The sequence below is a fragment of the Kogia breviceps genome, chromosome 10 (genome assembly GCF_026419965.1).
Source record: "Kogia breviceps isolate mKogBre1 chromosome 10, mKogBre1 haplotype 1, whole genome shotgun sequence".
In the NCBI taxonomy this organism is placed as follows: Eukaryota; Metazoa; Chordata; class Mammalia; order Artiodactyla; family Physeteridae; genus Kogia; species Kogia breviceps.
Genome location: NC_081319.1, coordinates 32,726,051 through 32,749,646, shown reverse-complemented (window position 1 = coordinate 32,749,646; position 23,596 = coordinate 32,726,051). Strand labels below are relative to the sequence as shown.

General features: G+C 44.2%; 1 protein-coding gene across 12 annotated transcripts in view; it reads right to left on the bottom strand.

The window, feature by feature from the left end:
• The window catches only part of ARHGEF3 (Rho guanine nucleotide exchange factor 3), a 316,825-nt gene that overhangs the window by 60,795 nt on the left and 232,434 nt on the right, over positions 1-23,596 (bottom strand). The window contains exon 1 of one of the 12 annotated variants that reach the window (XM_059077835.2): positions 5,823-6,352. The exons of the other annotated variants lie outside the window; for them this stretch is intronic. Coding sequence (XP_058933818.1) covers positions 5,823-5,918 — 96 coding nt within the window. The 5' untranslated portion in view covers positions 5,919-6,352. Of the gene's footprint in view, positions 1-5,822; positions 6,353-23,596 lie in introns of those variants that run through there. 12 annotated transcript variants of the gene reach the window in all.

Below are 23,596 nucleotides of genomic sequence, written 5' to 3'. Positions count from 1 at the left end.
CTTCATGTGTTATGTGGTGAGGAGACCGGTGATTTAGTCATTTAGGGGCAACGTGATGTGGTTGGGAAAGTACAGACTTCACGGTTACACTGGGGTGTGAATACTGGCTCCTCCATCTACCAGCTCAGCCATCCTGGAAAGGTCACTAGCCAGCTCTGAGCCTCAGTTTCTTCTACAATAAAGGGCAGTTATACCAACCTCAAAGGATTACTATAAGGATGATTAGGGGACTTATAGTAAGGCCCCTGTTGCACTGATGTGCATAAACAGCGTTCAGGGAATTAGATGGTGATCATATTTCTTAAAATTGCTTTAGGAGTCTTTTTGAGATACAGAGGTCTTGATGATGATGATATTTATTGAGCACTTACTATGTGCTAATCACTGTACATGAATCATCTCATTATGGGAGAGCCACCATCATGCCCATTTTACCACTGAGGAAACTGGGGCTTAAAGAAAAGCACAGTAGATTGTCCAAAGCTATATCACTAGCAGGTAGTGGAGATGGCATTGGGACCTGGGCAGTCTTATTCCAGAGTTGATGCCCTGAACAGCCTCAAATGTACACATGTCAACATATTTTTCTCTAATAAAGCTATTCCTAGTTCATGTGCATCCTGGAGGACCAAGAGCCCCAAGATACCGATCCAACTGAACAACCTCAGAACCATGGCCGAAGACCATATTCAGATCCTATCAGCAAGTGATAGCCCTCTACCATCCATGTGGCTCCCCATCCAGCAACATCTGAAGCCACGTGATTCACGGAGTCTATTTAATCACCTGTTGAAACCCCAAGATTCTAACTTGAATAACTCCTCAGAACTATTTCCATGTAGTTGATTGTATATATGGTCAGTTCAACACTATATGATACAAATTCCAAGAAATGTATGATTTACCAGAAACCAGCTGACCCCTTTAGCTCTCCAGCTGGCATGTAACGAACACAGCTCCAGGTGCATATATTTCAAATACACGTGTGGACTGACTGGGGCATAAACTATGGCGGGGCATAGAGTTCACCTTGCCCTTTAGAGCTGAAGCTTGAAAGGTACCTCCTCAGTTAATAAAGTGCTCATGATTACATATTTAAAAGAAAATATCTTAAAAGCATTTTACCTGTCTGTTGTTTTGCATACCCCCCCCCCACCTTTTTCTTCAGAGAGGTAAACATCCTTAGATGCCACAAGGTACAGTGGTATTAAACACTAGACTAAATCCAACAGGAAACCTGGCATTGGGTCTTGGCTCAGCTGCTGATTTTCTTAGTGGCCTTCTGCAAGTCACTTCCCCTCTGTATCCTTATTCATAAAGTGGGAAGAGTAATACATGCTTTATGTTAACCTTACAACATTGTTGGGTTCTCAAGTGAGACACTAGATGTGGTACATAGAAAAAGAAATCCATCATTTTTTAGGTCACTCCAAGTTTCTGCATAAGGCTACTGGCTGAGCCAAAGTTAGAACATATACAAAGACAAGTCAGAGACATATACAAGAGAGACAAAGGCAATGACTACAAATACCATGAACTAAATCTGGCCTAATCTTGACCAACATCTGAGATAGTGAATCTTAAAACCAAAAGTAACCTGTCGATCAAATTGTCCAAAAATTCTTAGAAATTCTTAGAAATAACAGAATCACCACTTTGTGTTTTCATTAAATGGACCCCAAACTCTTAAAACCTTCTCATGAGGCCTCAGCATCCTTAGCCAACATATACACTCATTTGAGCCTTCTTTTTTTTTTTTTTAAATAGATTTATTTATTTATTTTTGGCTGCATCAGGTGTTCGTTGCTATGAGCAGGCTTTCTCTAGTCATAGTGAGCAGGGCCTACTCTTTGTTGTGCCGGCTTCTCACTGCTGTGGCTTCTCTTGTTGCGGAGCATGGGCTTCAGTAGTTGTGGCATGCGGGGCTCAGTAGCTGTGGCTCATGGGCTCTAGAGCACAGGCTCAGTAGTTGTGGCACATGGGTTTAGTTGCTCCGCGGCATGTGGGATCTTCCCGGATCAGGGCTCGAACCCATTTCCCCTGCATTGGCAGGTGGATTCTTAACCACTGTGCCACCAGGGAAGCCTCTGAGCTTTCTTTTTATAAAAGCAAACTTCACCATAGTGACTTTTAACTTGGAATCAGTGTAATTCATTAGCACTAACAGCTTTTCTTTGAGTGACTTGATCAGGTGTTCAGAGCACATAATATTCCTAGAAGAAGCAGTTCCTCCTGGCATGAGAAGCAAGCACCCAATAAATATAAAAACAGATCAGTTGAGCAAAGCTGCATCAATGAATCAGAAGAAACAAGCTTAATGATGTCCACATGATACTATGTTTCTCTGTGAAAGTCTAGTGCTATGGACTAAGAAGAACTAAGCTCCTTAGATTTTGTAGTTAATGATTAGAGCTAGAAGGATCTAGCTGGTTATGGTATTAAAATTAAACATCTGCAACCCAACTCATATACCTGTGTCATAAGAAATACTAGATTAAGGAGCCGTATTGTATTAATGTCATAATCCATGTAGAATAATTTTAATATTTAAAATAGATAATTTAAAGAAAATAAAAAATTAAGATATATCATTTTTTTCTATCACTGAAAACTATCATTGAGATTTAAAAATTTACAAATCAGGGGCTTCCCTGGTGGCGCAGTGGTTGAGAGTCCACCTGCCGATGCAGGGGACGCGGGTTCGTGCCCCGGTCTGGGAAGATCCCACATGCCGCGGAGCGGCTGGGCCCATGAGCCATGGCCGCTGAGCGCGTCCGGAGCCTGTGCTCCGCAACGGGAAAGGCCACAGCAGTGAGAGGCCCGCGTACTGAAAAAAAAAAAAAAATTTACAAATCACTTAAATCCCAAGTAGAAATTTTGTTATGATGTGCTTTCAAAAGGATGTTTATTGTTGCACATTTTTGCTCAAGTGTATGGCATCAAATGCACATCAGTGACACCCGCCCCTTCCCCATGAGTCTTGCCCTGCACGCTTGCTGCAGGGACAGGAACAAACGCTAGAAGGCACTTGCCCATGCAGTACTGTGCCCACTGTCCTCCTCATAGCAAATTCTAAAGGAACAGCCATTATGAGTTAAAGGGCACAGGTGCTTTGCTTCAACTACCTTTGAAGGTCAAAAAGGACTTTGGATAGGCCAGTCCTTCTTTTTAGCAGAACCACATTCTTCCTGCAAGGAAAATGATCTTAAAAAATTACTCTCATAGGAATTCACCGTCGATGCCTAGCTTATAAACAAGTATATAATCATGTTTTTCAAAAGGCCAACTAGTGTATGCTGTTTTTCAAACACTTACAAATGCTGACGACACCTGCTGGTAGAAAATATTATTTTAGTTAACTGCTGATGTGAGAAGCGAGGCCTACAAGGGCTGGCTGTCTTTTGAACTGGTAACGAAACAGAAAACAAGCCCCCAAATCACTTAAGTCTTTTTTTCCAACTTTGCCTATCGCCAATATCAGGAAGCGATATGCCAGATTAATGAAGCTAGGAGATGTACTGGACTGGACCCCTCTGACCCGAGGAGTATAGAGCAAAAGAGATATTCCTACTCTGATTTAAACACTAGGGAAAAAAATCCTAAATAGTGATACCTGAAAAATATTTATCAACTATTTTGGAAACTGTTCCTCTCCCACCCTTACTCTCACACCAGAACCTCCCCATGAAAGGAAAATAAGTCACATTTTATAATCTGGATTCAGCTACCATGAAGAAAATTGGTATCTGACATCTGGTGATACAATTTTCTTACCACATTTGTGATATACAGATATATCTATATTCTAAGAACAAGAATAAGAAAATATTAAGCAGATGGGTTTTATACCTAAGCCTTTAGCCAAACTACACAAAAATACAGGACTAAGTGACAGCAGGAAGGGACTAGTTAAGAGTCCAGAGCTATTCTCACTATTCTTTTCTTTGACCCAATTTAATTTATTCATTAAACTAGGTTATGCTTCGTTTCCTTCCAAAAGGAGTCTGAGGGGACACTAGCTTCACTGCTCCCACATTCATTAAATTATGAAGTTCCCACTGAAAAATCATATATCCATTCCAAGCCTGAACAACCTGAATTCTATGCAGGTACTGTCCTGTCAAAACTTAAATAAGAGTCCAAACACCACTAAGGCCATCACACTTGCACAGCTGCTGAGAACAAAAACCCTTTGTGAAAATACACAACTGAATTGAGGTGTGGGATGGGGATGGGGGTGAGAAGTTAGTTTGCACTCAACTTACAGAAAGCTGATCACAACCTGAGACTGTCTGGAGTCCTGTCAGCTTGGAGCAGCTCTGTTAGAGGCAATGAATCTTTGATGCTGTCCTCCTGAATATACATAATTCAGTGAACCAAGAGCACATAGCTGAGCAGACCCAAGGTTGGCAGGTGGGTGGACCCCCAAGAGCACTGTGACAAGGCCGGATGCACACTTGCCTCCAGACTTTCTTGGTCGTGGTGGGGGAGAGTGGAGATCTCCCAGATACACACCAGAGGAAATGATTATCTGGGTCCTGTGGGTTCCACTACAGCTTAGCCACAGCAAAGGTGCAGTCTAATGAAAGCAACCATATTCCCCAAGACCCTCAACGAAAGAGATTCTCAACGAAAGAGAGGGACACTTTCTCCTCCACCTGAACCCAACCTTTAAGTCCAGTGAGCTCTTTGCCAGAGGTATAACACACAGGAGGAGAAGGCAGACTAAACAAGCCAGGAGGACTCCCTCACATTACCCTCAAGGCACAGGAAAGTTACCAGAAAGAGAAATGTTTTCAATGTTCCAAGAGGGCTTCCCACTGCCGGAAGGAGTTTAATTCATTTTAAGAATCCATGTGGGAGACACTCAGATTACTCATTTAACTCCCAGACACCCAACTGAATGACACCCACTGGCCACAGGTGACAAGCAGAGGTGCTGTGACCTGTCTTTGCTGCCAAACAGCTGCAAGCCCAAGCCTGACAGATGAGATGTCCTGAGAGGTCCACAAGAATGTCCCCTTGACTGGTCAACCCCTGCAAGAGGAAACCTGTGCTTAAAGGGTAACTTTTCCCTGGACTTCTGTGGTGGTGCAGTGGTTAAGAATTCGCCTGCCAAGGCAGGGGATAGGGATTCGAGCCCTGGTCCGGAAAGATCCCACATGCTTCAGAGCAGCTAAGCCTGTGCACCGCAACTACTGAGCCTGCACTCTGGGGTCCGCGATCCACAACTACCGAACCCGCGTGCCACAACTACTGAGGACCGTGCACCTAGAGCCTGAGCTCCCCAACAAGAGAAGCCACTGCAATGAGAAGCCTGCGCACCGCAAGGAAGAGTTGCCCCTGCTCGCTGCAACTAGAGAAAGCCCGTGTGCAGCAACGAAGACCCAACACAGCCAAAAATAAAATAAATAAATTTTTTTTTTTTAAAGGGTAGCTTTTCCCTGACGACCAAGTCCATTGATGCAGTAAGTACCTCTTCCGAGTGGATCAACAGTCTGAGAGCCCTGCAGGACGCAAAAGAGAGGCAGGGGCAAAGAGGCTGCTGCCCTCAGGCTGGGAGGAAGAGGGATAGGGACAGAGGAGGTGGCGCTCTCTTGACCCATAGAGGGGGTGGAAGGGAGGCAGAGAGATAGAGACAGAGTTAGAGATGGAGACAGGGAGACAGAGAGACAGAAAGAGTGTATGAGAGATGGAGAGAGAGGAAGAGGAATGCACCGAGTGAGAGATGGAAACAGAGAGACAGTGACACAGGGAGGGAGCAGAGAGAGTAAGAGATGGAGAGAATGACGGACCCGGAAAGGTCCAGGTGGAGGCCCTACCTCGGAGTCCTTGGCTGGACTGCTGGCCGGGGGTACTTCCAAGCTGCAGTTCGCTCTCTTGACCGTGAGGTAGAAGGGGTAATCCTTGGCTACCATGGCAGCTGCCGGGCCTGCCCGTTGGGATGTCACCGCTGACCCGATGCGACCACAAAACTCCCAGGCGAAAGGGGGTCCCAGCTCCACGGTGCCTGGCGGCTGCAGCGGCTACACAGAGACTGACAGCCGGCTTCTAGCCTAGCTCGACCTGGGCGGAGCCTAGACCGAGCCCGCCCGCCTGTCTAGGCTGGGAGAGTGGGCGGGGCCCTGCAGGGAGCTCCAGGGAGCGTCCAGGGAGCTCCCAGGTGCCGCCTCGCTGAAGCCCCCTCCCGAGCCGCGGCGGTATACGGCGGCTGGACCCTTCCTCCCGCGGGCCCTCGGCTCGGGGCCACCCAGCGCAGTGGCAGCTCCAGTTGGAATCCGCGGCACACTTGGGGTGGAAGAGGCAGCGGGTAGAACGGAGGTTGGGGCGAAGCCGGGCGGAGGCAAGCGGCCTTGGGGGAAAGTAAGCGTTTTTAAAACCCACATGAAGAAGCAGTATTCTGTCTTGCCTTTTTCCTAGCCAGCCTCTCCCCATACATTTTTTTTTTAAATGAACATCACTGGAGTATAATCTACAAACACTATAAGGTACCCATTTTAATTGTACAGTTAATTGAGTGTTAACAAATCTAAACACTCGTGTAACCTCCACAATCGGGACACAAAACATTTCCACCACTTCCAAAAAGTTTCCTAGAGCCCTGTCTTCTGTGCCCATTTTTAAGTATGAAGAGGCTGGTAAGAGGCTGCCTGCCATTCAGAAGAGGAATCTGACAGGGGGTGTCAAGATAAAGCTGTGCAATGATGAGCCGGCACTACCATGCCTTACTGGAGAAACACATTGCAAATGCCCAATAGGCAATTATAAGATCATTCCCTGCAGCCCTGTCTGGGACAGTAAAAAACAAACCCAAATTGGAAACTGTAATATCCACCAATGGGGAGTGCTTAGGTAAACTCTTATCACTATGGAACACCACTCAGCTGCAGTCAAAAAGAAGATGGGTCTGTGGGTGTGCCATGGAAAGATCTCAAATGTGTTAGGTTCAGTTAAAAAATAATTGCAGAGTAAGCACAGTATAATACCGTTTGTGTTAAAAAAAAAAAAAAAAACACATCTACAAATGGATACCATAGGGCTTCCCTGGTGGTCCAGTGGTTAAGAATCCGCCTGCCAATGCAGGAGACATGGGTTCGAGTTCTGGTCCAGGAAGATCCCACATGCTGCAGAGCAACTAAGCCCGTGTGCCACAACTACTGAGCCTGCACTCTAGAGCCCTCGAGCCACAACTACTGAGCCCACGTGCCACAACTATGGAAGCCTGTGCACCTGGGGCCCATGCTGCGCAACAAGAGAAGCCACCGCAATGAGAAGCCTGCGTACCGCAACGAAGAGTAGCCCCTGCTCACCGCCAACTACAGAAAAGTCTGCATGCAGCAACGAAAACCCAATGCAGCCATAAATAAATAAATTTATTTTTTAAAAGAATACCATATATTTTCCCTTTTGTGTTTAAAAAAACCCCACATCTACAAATTTCTCTATATTTTCTATAGAGAAATGTAGGCAAATACCATTGAAAAACATCTGGAAGGGTCCACAGCAAGTTTTTACAGGGCTGAAAGGAGGCAATCAGTTCCAAGGGAATTAAAAGTAGTGGACAAAGGAGCCTTCACATTATAGCTAGTATGTTCTTAAATATTTTACATGAAAAATACATCCATGTGTTGGGAAATTAGAAATTAATTTTTAAAATATTAAAATGAGCATTATCTCAAAAGTTATTTTGTAGACTGCAGTGTTGAATTTTTTCCCCCTCCTGTCAAAGTCATGGCCACAGCAGGTGGGGGTCTAGGGAGATGATGTCTTTCCTTTTGACTTCTTAGGTGTGCAGGAGGTAGTGGTAATGGTAATATCTAGTCTCTGTTTCAGTGTTCTCTGCTCCAGCCGAGGCCAGAATCCAGCAGTTCCTACTTTCCAGGCAGGAAACCTCATGATATACAGCCCTTTCATCCCTGCCTCGGGGATGAAAACCCACATACTGGCACTAAATTCCCTGGCTTTCCTGCCCAGCTAGTGTGGACAAACTGCCTTCAGAAGCAGAGAGAATCTGGTCCAGTTCTGCCAGCCTCACTCTTGCCAAACATGTAAAGGAAGCTCCTGAATGAGTGTGTTCCAACTGACACTGAAGAGAGCACCTGAATTTTTCCCCTCAAATATATACCCTAAAGCAGTGGGAAGGAAGTAGTTGAAAAAGAGGTTTGGAGTGGGAAAAGAGTGGCTCAGGACCACTGATTTTTTTCCTACCTGTATTCCTGAACACAACTTTGTCCTTTTAGCCTGAACTGTGCTGATGGAGAGCTCGCACAGACGCTCACTGCAAATCTGGCCAAGCTTGCGGTGGGGAGTGAGGGGAATCCCACCTCCAAGGGCAACCAACCAAAGCAGCCCCTGATTAACTTTGCCACCAAAGGCCTCACACAGGGCTCCTCTGGCTGCCGAGGATCTGAGCTGAAGCATCTGGAGATTGCTCCTCACTCCCTGCCTCCACCTGCTCCTCTGGCCCCCACAGGCCCACCACCTCAACTAGGCAGCTCTGGCCAGTAACAGTCCCTTCATGGACGGACTTTGATCCCTGTTGGAGCTCACTCGGCCTTGACTTCCAGTTGGGAAGTGTACATCCAGCACTTGGTGAAGAAGAGAGTGACCCTGGTAAACTATGCCAGCCCTGGGACTAGGCTATTCACTGCAGGATTCTCCGGACCAAGCAAGAAGTCTGGCATATGTAAGTCCAGTGTAGTAATAAATAAACCCTTTGGAAGAGAGGGAACTTTAACCTCAAGTACAAATATCGAAGAGCAAAGAAGAGTCATATCGGTTGATGAAAAGGCTGCCATATCCACTTGCTCTTAAACATTTTTTTGCCCCACTTCAAAAGACGGAACCATAAAAATCAGTCAATATACATGGCACAATATATGTGCAGCAAACTTATGTCTTTCCCAGTATGTATGCTAGGCAGAGAGAGAGGAAGAGGAAAAGGAAGAAGGAGAGAGAGAGAGAGAGAGAGAGAGAGAGAGAGAGAGAGAGAGAGAGAGAGAAAGAGAGAGAGAGAGAGAGAGAGAGAGAGAAAGAGAGAGAGAGAGAAAGAGAGAGAGAGAGAGAGATTGCTAATGGCCAGTAACAATTTAAATTGTGCGGGGGGGAAAAAAATAAAAAGCACAAGCCCCAAATGAGTGCAAAAGGGAAGATGGGAATCTGGAGTTCCTTTGGGTGGTCTGATGCTTCCAAGCCTCTCATAGCTTGAATATCTCACCACGGTGAATAAGATTGTGATGTTTAAAGACATATATTTTTCATACAATAGGCCTGTAAACTGAAACCTGCAATTTTGGGTATATACAAGCCATGTATGTGGTCCTTGAGACATTTAAAGGATTTTCAAGGGTATTTTTGACTGCATGCAATTTCCACTTTCAGAACCTCCCTTGTGTGTGACGTACTACTACTCCAACATTAGCAGATCTGGGCAATCTGCATAGGATTCCAACCAGGAGTGTCCATGGTCAAAGACTTGGTCAGAAAGCAGGCTGCTCTACAGGAGGGCTCCCAAGTACAGCCCTGAAGCTGGTGTCACAGTGGAGAGAAGTCAGTCCAACTCTGCAATGCTGCCGAGCTGAGCAGCCCCAGGAGCCCAGCATTCCCCATCCTGCCTGTGTGTGTGTTTATGGGCTTAAGAACAACACTGCCCTAACAGTCAGCTTCACTCAAAGCAATGGCACAAAGTGCCTTTCAGAACTCGCCTTCGGCACAACTCGTTATGATCCTATAAAACGCTTCAGAGCCGGGCAGTGTTTCTCGCTAGCCAGAAGCCTGGAGACTGGAATAAAGAAGCCTGTTCTGCATTTCCAGGAACGGTGCCAAGAGCAGAGCCTGTGTTCTCGCCTGGGCTGAGCAGGGCTCATTTGTGCTGCTGATGGAGTGGTGGGCTTCCACCCACAAGCCTGGCTCGGGTTGTTAGCTCCTTTTAGACAGACAGCCAGGCATGACTGGGAGACCATCAAATCCCACTGCCATGGCTGTGAGCGGAACAGGCCCAGCATGAGGCTAAAATTTCAGAACTCAAAGTGGTTGTGACAGTCTTCTCAGCCAACGGGACAATGCTTTGTTCTGACAGCAATATACTTAATATCTCCACCCATTCCTGAATCTCTCTGCCAGAAAGGTGTGTGAGGCGCACCTGCTTGAGAAATATGGGTGAGTTTAAAATATGGCCTTTCACCTGTAACCTCTGTTGTGAGGTATGTATTTGCAGAAGGAGTGCAAGTGACAGTAGTTGATGCCCTAAAGCCTAGCCTTCAAACACAATGCACCTCTATCTGCTTCCCTGGCATCTGGAGCTATCTTGTCTACCCCTGCTAATCTGACACGGTCGTGTAGGTACATGTTGGACGTGTGTATGCTAACCCCCCTCCCCTCCCCTTCTATTTAGGTGACATTCCCAGCTAATGACCAAGCTCCCTGTCCTCTCTGCAACTTCAGTCTTGATGCGGAGGGGAGTTAAAAGCCTGAAGAAGTTCTGGCAGTGAATTCTGAGAGATCAGGACTGTGGTTTACTGCCAGACAGGTAAAAATGGCACAAATAAAGCACGGACAATACCTAAAATCATCTAAAACTCTCCCTCTGCCTGGGGAGATGTCCACTGGTTCCAGGTTAGATTTATGAAAATATATACCTGGATATTCTAAAGCTGGAAGACTTCATTTTTGCCTTCTCTTATAGATCTCATTTTCTGAAATGAGTCTGAAAAACCAGTTAGGTGATAGCATCTCTTTCTCCCAGTATTGAGCTAATCCTGTGACTTATTAGCTATAATGCAAAAACAATCAAGATTTTATGTTTAAAAACAAAGAATGATATGTGTCATGCCCTGATATACCACAGACAGGTACAATCATTATAGCAGTGATTACCAACTGGGGGCGATGTTTGTCCCCTAGGTGACATTTGGCAATGTCTAGACTTTTTTTTTTTTTTTGCAGTACGCAGGCCTCTCACTGTTGTGGCATCTCCTGTTGCAGAGCACAGGCTCCAGACACGCAGGCTCAGCGGCCATGGCTCACGGGCCCAGCCGCTTCGCGGCATGTGGGATCTTCCCGGACCGGGGCACGAACCCGTGTCCCCCGCATCGGCAGGCGGACCCTCAACCACTGCGCTACCAGGGAAGCCCTAGACATTTCTGATGGTCACCGGGGGGCGGTGCTAGTGGCATCTAACGGGTAGAGGGCCAGGATCATGGTAAACATCCTATAATGCACAGGACAACTCCCCACACCAAAGAATTAACAGGTCCAAAATGCTTATAATGCCACAGTTGAGAAACCATGCATTAAAGGGTAGAGCTGAAATATGGCATCAGAGCCAGGACAATCTGCTGGGTTTGACCTCAAGAATATTTTCGCTTTAGACCTTGATCACTGATTGATGTCAAATGTCATAGATATAGTGGAGCAATGAAAAAAATGCTTGAGTGCCAGGAAGCCTCAGAATATTGACATGCCTAAAATCTTTCCTTCATGCCCATTCCTGACCCTTAACTGAATAACAGATTTCATAAAGCATAAAAGGACAAGAGAATAAAGAAGAACATGAGAGTAAGTGGGAAGGGGGACAGAAAATCATCTTAAATTGTTTCAGATATAAAAATGTACTCCAAAAGCCCAGTGAAAATGAAAGTTGCAATGATAGATAATACTTTAAGAAGAACTTGGGGAGGGGGAAGAAATGTTTCAAAGCTTGGTTTTTCCCAGGACAAACTTTACCACCATATTTAATTGTTTTGGGGGCAGAAATGCAAACTCAGTGATGGAATAAAAACCCCAAAGTGTACAGTTTACTGTGTTTTTGATACATAGCATAGCCTGTGCAATCAGAAACCTGTCTTCACTGAAGATTTTGCAATAAGAATCCTGACTTTCTCCAATTTGAGCTGATTACTATCAGCAGGCTTGCTTTGCTTACAGAATTTAAGCCAACCTTTAGAACCTTCTGTACACTTTGAACTTTATGGGGAGTCTGCATTTGTTTGAGAGTATTTCATATTTTTTGACCAAAAATTTAATATATTTGTTATACTCCAAAACTATTTATTCCCTTTAGACTACAGCTAATGTATGCATCATGTAGGGTTTTTATACTAACCACTGCATGGAGAAACTGGAATCTAAAATGTGTAAATTCTAGCTTTGGATAGTGGAAGTGTTTTCTCTTCCATCAACTACAAACTCAGCAATCAAAGTGCCATATTTCATCCAAACTAAGATGCCAAAGACTGTAATATGTGCTATTATTTTTATGTACAACCAAGAAAGAAAAAAATGTTGCCAATTAAGTTATAACACGTGATCAATTGTAAGATACATCCCAATTCCAGAGAAGTTAAAATGTGGGGGAAATGTGCATAACAATGAAATATAGCACTATTCATATCTTCTGGCCAGGATTTGAAAACCTACACATTTACAGAGACATGAGTTGTGTGAATTTAGGGACAATAATTCCAGAGACTACCTGCAGTGAAATCAACTGAGAAGCTTATCAAACCCATATCACTGGGCCCCACTTTGGGTCTGCTGATTTGGAATCTTTAGCAGCAGACTCCAGAAATTGTATTTTTGATAAACATCCTCAAAGTACATTGTTTGAGCAGTAAAGTGTGAGAATTATCAGCAAGCCCAATAATGAACCTGGGCCCCGCCCTTCCAGAGACACTGGAACCACTGATCCTCAGGCCAGAGGTGTCCAGGGATAATTAGCCCATTGGTTGCAGCATCACAATCCAGAATAGGCACAGAGAACTGCTTATTTGCTCAGGCAGTACTAAGGAACTATTACTGCTGGACAGCCTGCTAAAAACCTATGGGTGCATCAGGGATACAATGAAAAATAATGCAAGTCCACATTCCCAGTAAACTACCAACTAAGCCACCCACAAGGAGATGTGTTCTGGCTCTTGGGACTTTGATTTACAATCTGGTATCCAAAGTTCCAATTAAAAACATGCTTATCTTCATAGCCAGGGGGCATGACTGCATTTAAGTTTCTAAAAAATTAGCTCCAGTAGTAGATAGAGAATGGGAGGAGGGAGGTTGGCTTGAGATGTTTACTTGAAAAATACCTGGGGCTTTGGTGGGGGTGGGGAGGGGAGGGTGGCCTGAGCAGAAGACCTTAATTACAAGAACGAGTTCAACCAGCACAAGCAGACTCTGGGACTCCTGGCAAGCCTCTGTCTCACTCATCTGGTGGGAGCGGAAGCCTGCTGGCGTGTGGTAGAGAGCAGCCAATTAGCTGAAAGTGTTCCTTGTGCCGTGGGCATCCCATAATACTACAAGAGGGGTGGAGGGTGTTGGTTAAGTGAGCTGAGTTACAGGAGCTTCTGCTGTGTCTGAATTTTTCCATCTCACATCCAAAACCAAGCTAAGCAAACACAGGTCTCAGATGCCTGCAATTCTGACTGAACCAAAAAAGCCTTGGCAACGGAAGGCTGAAGAAAAGCACCAGCCTCTAGTTCACCAACTTTTATTACTGTATGATCATTTAGTTCTTTGGCATGACAAGAACCATCAACCAGATGGCTTCCTGGCTAATTCCTCTCCTCCAAGACTGTCCTCAATCCGCAGGCAAGGGGAACCCTTACTTTGTACCCACACAGTGCTGAGTACCTGTTTTTCCCTAATAATACTCATCCGGCTCATAATGACTGACTCAGTTGTCTCCACCTACAAAGGCACAGGGACCATAACTATCTCAATCACCACAGTGGCTCCAGCTCCTTCTACCATGCTGGCACATGGTAGAAGGATCCATATTTGTTGTAATAAAAATTAAATTGAAATGGCACTAATCAAAGAACATGTCATAGAGGAGGTAAATTCAGAGAGTTTTTGCAATGAGGAACATCATCTATTTAAAGTTTCTGAGATAGGACCAAGAAAGTAAGTGCAGAATACCACAGTGGGCTGTTAAAAGAAATCTTGAAAAGGAGCATGAGTCCTTTAATAAGCTTCTTGAAGAGTCCCAAACTCACTGAAACCACTTTTAGAGATGGCTCCTGCACTGTAAGGCTATGGGGCCCCCTCCCTGTTGGATATTACTGAGAGTTTTCGGTTTCCTCCAGCTTTTTACACACACTCAGCAATTTATACTCATTTCTGAACAAGGTAGACTTGCCAGGGAGATTGAAACTCTGGTGGCAAAGAGATGTCAGATAGTTTGTTTTCAAAGACTCCTTGTAACAAGCTCATCTTCCCTTTTCCTTCCCTCTAGAGGCACTCACTGTCTTCCTTTGCCTTCTCTAGGTTTTTGATTCCAGGTTAAACTCCATAATTTTTTTTTTCTTTTCAATTTTCCATGCTCATACCTAGTGCTATTAATATAGAAACTTTGTTCTCTTGAGCTGGGCCCTGGGTGGCTGACTTTTAAGGAGAAGGGGAGATTTTGCCTGGTGTTTCTGCAAGATCAAACATGGTGCTGGTCTACTGTTGCCAGGTTGCTATGAAATTATGGACTCAAAAACTTTTTATCCAAGGAAGCCAGTGGGAGAGGAAGGAAACTTCTCTGCTGGCTGCTCCACCAAGGGAAGGTCATGTTCTCCCCGACTGGGCCTCCTCACCTGGAGTCTTACAAGAGATGCTTTTGAGAGCTCATTCTGGTTTCACACAGTATGTGGTGAACAAAACACTTCTGTCAGGGAGTGGGAGGAAGGGAGGGAAGAAGGTAAGAGAGAATTAAAATTGTAAAGCCAACATCATGTGGCTTCCTCCTTGAACTTTAATAACCCAGTGCTGCCTGCAGGCTCAGAAAAACCATATGCAATGGGTAGGTACAAGGATTGCTCTGGTGCCAGGAAAATGCAGCAAGACCTAACTTTTATAAGGTAAGCAATGAATAAATGCCCTGCAGGAACCAAACAGCTTTTAAAATCTCTGAAGTTGGCAGCCAGATGCCTGAAGCCTTGGTTCAGTGCATCCAAAATGCACAACAGATAAGACCACCTTTAAGATGAAGTCATCTTCCAGGGGAAACAATAGGTGGCAAGGCTGAGTTTTTATGACTCAGAGCAGCAGGGGAATTTGATCTGTATTTTCTTTGCCACAGCAAGACACATTTTAATGCATGTTAGAGGTTTTCCACAAGTTGTGCAAATTTTCTAGAATGTTTTTAAAGGGAAAACATTCTACAGCCTGCCTTGGTTTCTGAAAGAGCTATCTTTCTCCCTGGGTTAGGGGTGATCTTTTTTTGTCTCATGGCATTATGGAGAAGATCTGAAACTACGACTCTTCATATCTGGATTCTGCTGTTGTTAGAAAAGGCAGTTTGGGGTGTCTCATCACACTACACCCTCAGAAATGTTAAAGGAAGTGCCTGTCACCAACAGTCAAAAATAAAAATGAAAACGATGCTGGCAGAGCTCAAAAACCAAAGGGATCAGCATTTTGCTTCAGTTTCCTGTTCATAAAACTTTATAAAAACAACCCACCCATTAAAGAAAAAAGCCCACAACAATAGCTCATTATTCTTTTCCTAAACGCTTGCCTCATGCCACTCTGAAATTAGGTGCCATCACGTTTCCTGAGTTATGGACTCCAAACACCACATCCCTTTCCTCCCTTCCTTGCCCCCACCCCACCTGGCATCATTCCTGAATTTAGACACTTCTCCAGTTTATGAGCTCAGCAGAGAGAGGCCAGCGTTCCCCTCCTACCTGCCCTGAGGAGGCCAAGCATCTGCCCCAGCTGGAAGCAGGAATAACAGAGGCTTCCTTCCCCCAAATTAATTTTCATTTCCTAGAGAAACTTTTAACATGGAAAGTGCAAAATTTCAAAGTGAAGGAAAAAAATTCCTACCGACTGCTCCAGTAAACTGATCATTACAAATGCATTGCCTTGTGACATTAATTTTTGAAGAATAAGATATGTCCCTTCCACCCTCATTCTACAGTAAAACTTCAGGGAATATTCAACACCCCATCCTTCAGTTCCCGGGAGAACAAAGGAGAATACAAGCTCTAGAGTAAGAGGCCTGAATGCAAACACCAAGGTTTCCACTTGCTGATGATATGACTTTGGACACTTTATGTAACCATGCCAGACCTCAGTTTAATTGGCTGTAAAATGGTGATATGAGAGGTTCAAGGCTTTAATGAGATAAAACATATGAATAGTTTAATGAGATAATGCATGTGTCAGCAATCTAGGCACAAGGTAAGCGCATAATCCATATTGTTATTAACCTTTCTGGTATACAAATCATCTTACTCCCTCTTTTCTCAATGAAACAGAGAAGAAAAGATGGAATTTGGGAATCTTTTCCACCCTCCTTGCCTCCAAAGGGGTTAATTCTTTAATTTAAACTAGGATTTCAAATACTGATTTAACTACTAGACATGTATAAAAGAAGTGACACAGTGAAGAGTGAACTGACCTAAATTTGAAAACATGGGATCCAATCCTGGTTCTACCACTAAATTTGCTGTGTGACCTTGGGCAAGTCTATTAAACTCTCTGAGGTGCAGTTGATTGAACTGTAAAATAAGGCAATTTAAAAATAAATGCTTGGGACTTTCCTGGTGGCGCAGTGGTTAAGAATCCGCCTGCCAATACAGGGAACATGGGTTCGAGCCCTGGTCTGGGAGGACCCCACATGCCGCGGAGCCACTAAGCTCGTGCGCCACAACTACTGAGACTGCGTTCTAGAGCCCGCAAGCCACAACTGTTGAGCCCGTGTGCCACAACTACTGAAGTCCGCGTGCCTAGAGCCTGTGCTCTGCAACAAGAGAAGCCACTGCAACGAGAAGCCCGTGCGCTGCAACAAAGAGCAGCCCCCGCTAACCACAACTAGAGAAAGCCCGCGCACAGCAACGAAGACCTAACGCAGCCAAAAATAAATAAATTTTAAAATAAATAAATAAGAATAAAATAAATGTTCATCTTCCGTGATCCTATAAAACAACAAAGACTGAGCTGTATATGAAGTATTGTCTCAAATTTATGCCATTTTATTTCAGGGAAGAATATAAAAATGATAATATAACTTACTGATGAAAGCATCCTTGTCTAAATTTACTTATTTATTTATTTTTTGGCTGCGTTGGGTCTTCATTGCTGCGCTCGCAGGCTTTCTCTTGTTGCAGCGAGCGGGGGCTACTCTTTGTTGTGGTGCGCAGGCTTTAGGCATGCGGGCTTTAGTAGTTGTGGCACGCGGGCTCGGTAGTTGTGGTGCATGGGCTTAGTTGCTCTGTGGCATGTGCGATCTTCCCGGACCAGGGCTCGAACCCATGTCCCATGCACTGGCAGGCGGATTCTTAACCACTGTGCCACCAGTGAAGTCCCAGCATCCTTTTCTAAAATCAGCATGTTCAGTGCAGGCCACCCACATTTGGGGTTAGTTCAGTATGGTAATTTCTTTTTTGACCATACCACATTGCATGTGGGATCTTAGCTCCCCTATCAGGGATTGAACCTGTGCCCCCTGCATTGGAAGCACGGAGTCTTAACCACTGGACCACCAGGGAAGTTCCCAGTATGGTAATATTTTATAAGGGCTCATCAGAAAGTTCATTCAATGTCCTCATTTGTCAGGAAATGCAATGAGGAATATAGGTTTTTAAAAAATTATTAAATGGCTAAGGAAACAAGGTTGAAACAGAGGTTAGATCAACTCTGAGCAAAGACACTGAAAGGAAGACGGAGCTAGTCTACAAATGGGATGGAACTGGCCTAAAATATACCACGGTCACTTAAAAATAGGTACTTGGCTGCATGGTGCCTATGTTATCTGTATGACAACATTTGGTTCCTACTGTGTCCCCTTCCTACAGGCCTGTTATGACTATGAGAGCTGTCTGTTCCTTCAGTGACCAAGTCTTGCTGCCTTGTGGATTTTCCCCCAGTCATAACTTCCTCTCTGCCCTTCGGGTAGGCTGTTTACGTCTAAGTAGCAGGACCTCGGCCAGCTCTGTTCTGGATGCAACCCACAGACAGCCGCTGGCATGATGCTGAGGACCAGAGGCTTCTCAAGGCTGAGAGCTCTGTGCACCCCTGGCCAAACTTCTGATGCAAAATATTTTCATTGATGTCACACATTTATAAAAATATCAGAACTAAAGACAAAGATACATTGTAGCAACTTTTAAACAGTGCCCTATAAATAACAAATGGAACTAGAATTACTCAACAAATCATAAGCTTCATTATTCTTGAACATCTGTGTCTCTCACTTGACTGTGATCTCCATACAGGCAAGAAATGACTCTCTTGTTCAGCTTTGTATCTCCAGTGCCAAAAGATGCCTAGCAAGTGACAGGAGCTCGACAAATGACCACCATAGCTGATGTTGTCTAGTGGTTGGCTCTCTGCCAGGCACCGTCCTTTGACTTTCCATGATGTATCTCAGGTAATCCTCACAATAATCCAATCCAACTGAGGTACAGGGAGTTCAACTATTGATAACTTGCCCAAAGTCACAGAGCTGGTAAGTGCCAGAGCTGGGTTCAAATGCAAGTACTTTGCTTCCAGAACCTGCAGTTCCACAAATGACTTGGAACAGTAATTATCTGCAGACCATTTGCAACTTAGCAGGTGTCTTGATACAGACAATGATGCTACTTAGGGTCAAGGATATGAGTCTATATGATATGATTAAAAAAACATCAAACAAGAGTCAGGAGACCTGGGTTCAGATCTTAGCCTTGGACTCCTACACTGAGTTTAATCAAGTGTGGTGACTTCTTTGCTCACTAGTTTCCCCTGCTGGTCAATAATGGGTTAAATGGTCAATCAGCTCCCTGATGCTTATAAATCCTAAGGGCTACAGTCATCTTAGATGTAATCTTTTTACATCCAGACAACTGTAGGTCACACAAGTGTGTTCCTGCATCTTCCAACAAGGGAGAACCACAAAAATATCTAAAACAATCAAGCAAGTTAATCTCTCACAGCCTCAGTGCCCTGATCTGCAATTAGAACATAATAGTACCCACTTCAAAGGGTGGAGGTGAAGATTAGAGAGAAGGCAGGTAAGGGGTTCACATATAGTAGTAATTTCATAAACAGTAGCTAGGTTTATTATGGTCCCAAAGAGAGCTGGGAGGTAAGTCTGGAGGAAGAAAGAATCTCCTCAAAGCCGAGGAATCAACCAACCAATCGAAAAGACCATGATGAAACAAAGATGTTTGAATCATTTCTAAGAGCAGAGTACACATTTGCCACATTCCCAGAGCAAAAATTCTGTATTGGGTGCTCTTTCCAAAAGTGGAGTAAGGTTGGACAGGTTTGAGTTAACTTGGGATAGAACAAAAAGGATCCACTGTGATTGGGGGTATTGACATGTGAATGCTGAAATGCTAGAAAAAAATGTTAGGTTGCCATTAGCTCTATTGCCAGGCCTGTGACAAGCACGTGCCATGCATTACCTTACTGAATCCTCACAACTTGCTGAAGAGGGTGCTTCCCCTGTTTTATAGATGAGGGCATAGAGGCTCAGAAAGGTTAAGTAACTTGCTCAAGGTCACACAGCTACTAAATAGCCGCACCATAATTTAGTCTGCCCAGAACACTGATGTTCTTAACCACACAGCTGTACCCCCTCCTCAGTGTGCCCAGATTCACAGGTCAGCAGTCTTTGTTCACAACATGGACAGGTGGCTTTATAGGTAGGACACGTGTGTGTGCTCAAGTGGCCTTGGGTTTCGGTCACTGTATACCCAACGACTGCCGGCAGCTATGGACAAATTGTTTAACTTTCCTGGATTCTGTTTTGATCAAACAGAATATACTGGATTCGAGTTTTTCAATCCAAGTTGTGTGGACCATTAACCACCTACATTTTATACCCAGGAGGTTAGGGATAAAAGAGCCAAGACGTGAGCTGACCCTCTGTCCTGGTATCCTGGTTGGGGGAAGGAGTGGAATACATTTGTTAGCAAACGCAGAACTGGGTGACTCTTCAATTTTCTTTCATCTTGAAAATTCAGAAATTCTACAGAATATTAAGTGATAGGGAAAGAGAAAGGGAACCATGGGGGAGGTAGAGGGGGGGTTCACTTTGAAGCTGTGTTTGCACAGCAACCAGTGTACATACCTAGCCTGTAAGCTTATTTGGGGTGCTTTGGGGTGGAAGGAGCTGTGGACATCATGGGGATGGAAGTTAAATCCCTCCTCTTGAAAGGACCACTATTGCACACAGCAAGCACTCCACAGACGCTGGTAGATTGAGATTAAAGGAAAACAGACCTGGATCAAATTGATAGCAGTTGAGCTGCTGCAGAAGATGTATGACTATGTCAAAAATGCTAACAATGTCTTTCTTTGGTTCTCAGGCACCCACTCCCCATAAGCCATTTTCAATCTCAAGATCAATGCTTTTTCATGCGAATGAGCCCACATTTTCCAGCAGGATAACCACAGGTAAACCTTCCCAGGCTCCATCCCACACGCTTGGAATCTGAACAAAGGTGAGCTGAGCTGTCTGGGAGCTAAAGAATTCTTGTTTTCATTTGTATCCTTGCCCAGGGTAGTGACAAATATTGTTTCATGAGTTTCCAGCTTAGCTTTAGAGCTCAAAGGATAAAGTGCTTCCACAAGAAAGAAAAAGAACAACAAAAAATTTATATATATATATATATATATTTTTTTTTTTTTTTTCCATTCAAATAGAAGAGTCTTTTCTTCCCAGGAAAGATGACAGTGTGCTACAACCTCGGCCAGACCTGCCAAAGTCTCCATCTGGTGATATTAGGGGTCACGAAAACCTCAAGGAGTTCTTTCAGTATTTTTATTCTAAAAACAGGATTTCAGAGTAATTCAGGTCTTCTGACTCCCAACTCATGTGTCTTTCATGAAATTAGGTTGCTTCATGAGCCATGTTCCCACGCCACAAAAAAGGCTGGCACATAATTAATGCTACATAAATATTTGTTGAATAAATTAAAGAACAAAAGAAAGAAAAAGGTTCAGAAGATAGATATCAAAGGCCATTAACATGAGTGGATCGACTGGCGGACATTTAAAAAGTTTTGTGTATCTTTGAACTCATGTCCAGAATAGCGCCTCCCTCCTCCTTGGCAGCCTTTTCAAATATCACCTATTATACAACTCCTCAATCAAGTTTTTCTTTGGAGAAATCTTCCCAGATCAACCCAGCCCACAGGAGATGGCTTCTTCTCCTGAGTTCAACAACTCTTATTACTACCATGCATTAACTATGTTCTGCCAGGTGCCAAATTTTGAAATTACTTACCAGTCTACAGCCATGTAACTTTTCTGATTATCTTCCTACCTAGAACTCCTGGAGGGCAGGGCCTGTCCACACCTACCTCTGGAACTGCTCTTAGGGCACTGGAACAATGACAGAATGACTTCCAGAGCAACGACTAACTACATCTGGAGTATTCTGAAGCTAATATAATCACTTTTTTTTTTTTTTTTGGTACGCAAGCCTCTCCCTGTTGTGGCCTCTCCTGTTGCGGAGCACAGGCTCCGGACGCGCAGGCTCAGCGGCCGTGGCTCACGGGCCCAACCACTCCGCGGACCGGGGCACGAACCCGTGTCCCCAGCATCAGCAGGCGGACTCTCAACCACTGCGCCACCAGGGAAGCCCAATCACTTATTTTATATTCAACTTCTTCCAACTACTATAATGGTCAATAGAATCTTTGTGCTGCTTGTTCTCCTACTGCCAGGAGAGGCCGGTAAACATCGGTATCTGGTCAACTGCACAAGACTCTACACAGGGAAGGACTGTAATGATGTGTTGTCCCCTCAAAACACCCCATTAAAATTAAGTGAGATACTTATCAAACCTCCAGATCTATGCACCAGTTTACAGGAAACAGGAGGATAGAGGAAAAAGTTAAGCCAGACCATGAGAAAGCAATCCCAGAATCCAGGATAGAAGACAGTCCACAAGACAAATGACCTGGATTCTTCAACAAATCAATAGCATGGGGGAAAAGAGAGGGAGGGGAAGTTTTACAGAATATCAACCATAAGAAATGGGTGGAACATGTTGGGATCCTGATTCAAACAGGCCAACTAAACAAGGACCTGTTTGAGACAAATTAACAAGAATTCCTTAGTATCACCTAAGATGAAGCCCCAAAGACAAATTTGAATTTGGAGAAATTTGAGTTTGGATTTAATATTTGATATTAAGGAATTCTTGTTAGTCTTGTTAAGTGTGATAAGGCGTGGTGGTTATGTAAAAAAATAAAATGTCCTCATCAGGTAGAGCTGTATACCGAAATCCTGATGAGTGAAGTGACACAATGACTGAGGTTTGCTTAAAGTATTTCTAAAAACACAGGGGAGAGGTTAACCATTGTGGATGCTGGATGCCGGGTGAGTGGAGGTACAAATTATACTATTCTCTCTACTTTTACAAAGTGGGCAGATCACAAGGTATCATGTTTAACATACTAAATTGCCCAACTTATAAAATTATAGTTTCCAGTGCAGGTAAGGGTACAGTGAAAATGGCACACTTAGAATTGTTTTTTTGTTTGTTTTTTGTTTTTTTGGCCTCACCATGCAGCATGTGGGATCTTAGTTCTCCAATGTGGGATTTTAGTTCCCTGACCAGCATTTGAACCCATGTCCCCTGCATTGGGAGTGTGGAGTCTTAACCACTAGACCACCAGGGAAGTCCCTAAATCTTTTTTTTCTTTTTAAAATTAATTAATTTATTTATTTATTTTTGGCTGTGTTGGGTCTTCGTTGCTGCTAGTGGGCTTTCTCTAGTTGCAGCAAGCAGGGGCTGCTCTTCATTGCTGTGCGAGGGCTTCTCACTGGGGTGGCTTCTCTTGTTGCAGAGCACGGGCTCTAGGTGCGGGCTTCAGTAGTAGTGGCACGTGGGCTCAGCAGTTGTGGCTCATGGGCTTTAGAGTGCAGGCTCAGTAGCTGTGGCGCAGAGGCTTAGTTGCTCCGCGGCACGTGGGATCTTCCCAGACCAGGGATCAAATCCATGCTCCCTGCATTGGCAGGTGGCTTCTTAACCACTGCGCCACCACGGAAGTCCCCTCCTTTTTTTTTGGCTATGCCAAATGGCATAGAATTGTTGATGACAGTAAAAAACAACTGGAATATCAAGAGATGTCAATATACACCAAGAACAGTATAAATATGCAAGTATCTTGGCCTAATAGTCCTACGTGTGTGAATTTACCAAAAGAAAATAATCCAAGAGAAAACATTGTTAGTGCATTGTCATTTAATAGTGATGAATGAGAAATAATAATAGACTAGCTACTAAATATGGAGAATACTCTATGTGCCAGGAGCTATGTTTAAGTGCTTCAGATACATTATTTTCCTTTAAACAATCCTTTGAGGAAAGTATCATTGTTCTCCCAGCAAGATGGTACAGCTGGGAAGTGGCAGAGCAAGAAATCCGGGTCAGGGTAGCTCTGGGGCCCACGTTTTCCAACTCTGCACTAATTTTCCCTGGAATCCAAGTGTCAGACAACAGGGGATATTTAATTAAATTATAGAACATCCACTGGATGACACTGTGTAAACATTAACAAGTAAACTTGTGAAGTCAAGCAACATGAAAAATGCTAAGTTAAAAAAAATCAGGATGAGGAATTCCCTGGTGGTCCAGTGGTTAGGACTCCATGCTCTCACTGCCAAGGGCCAG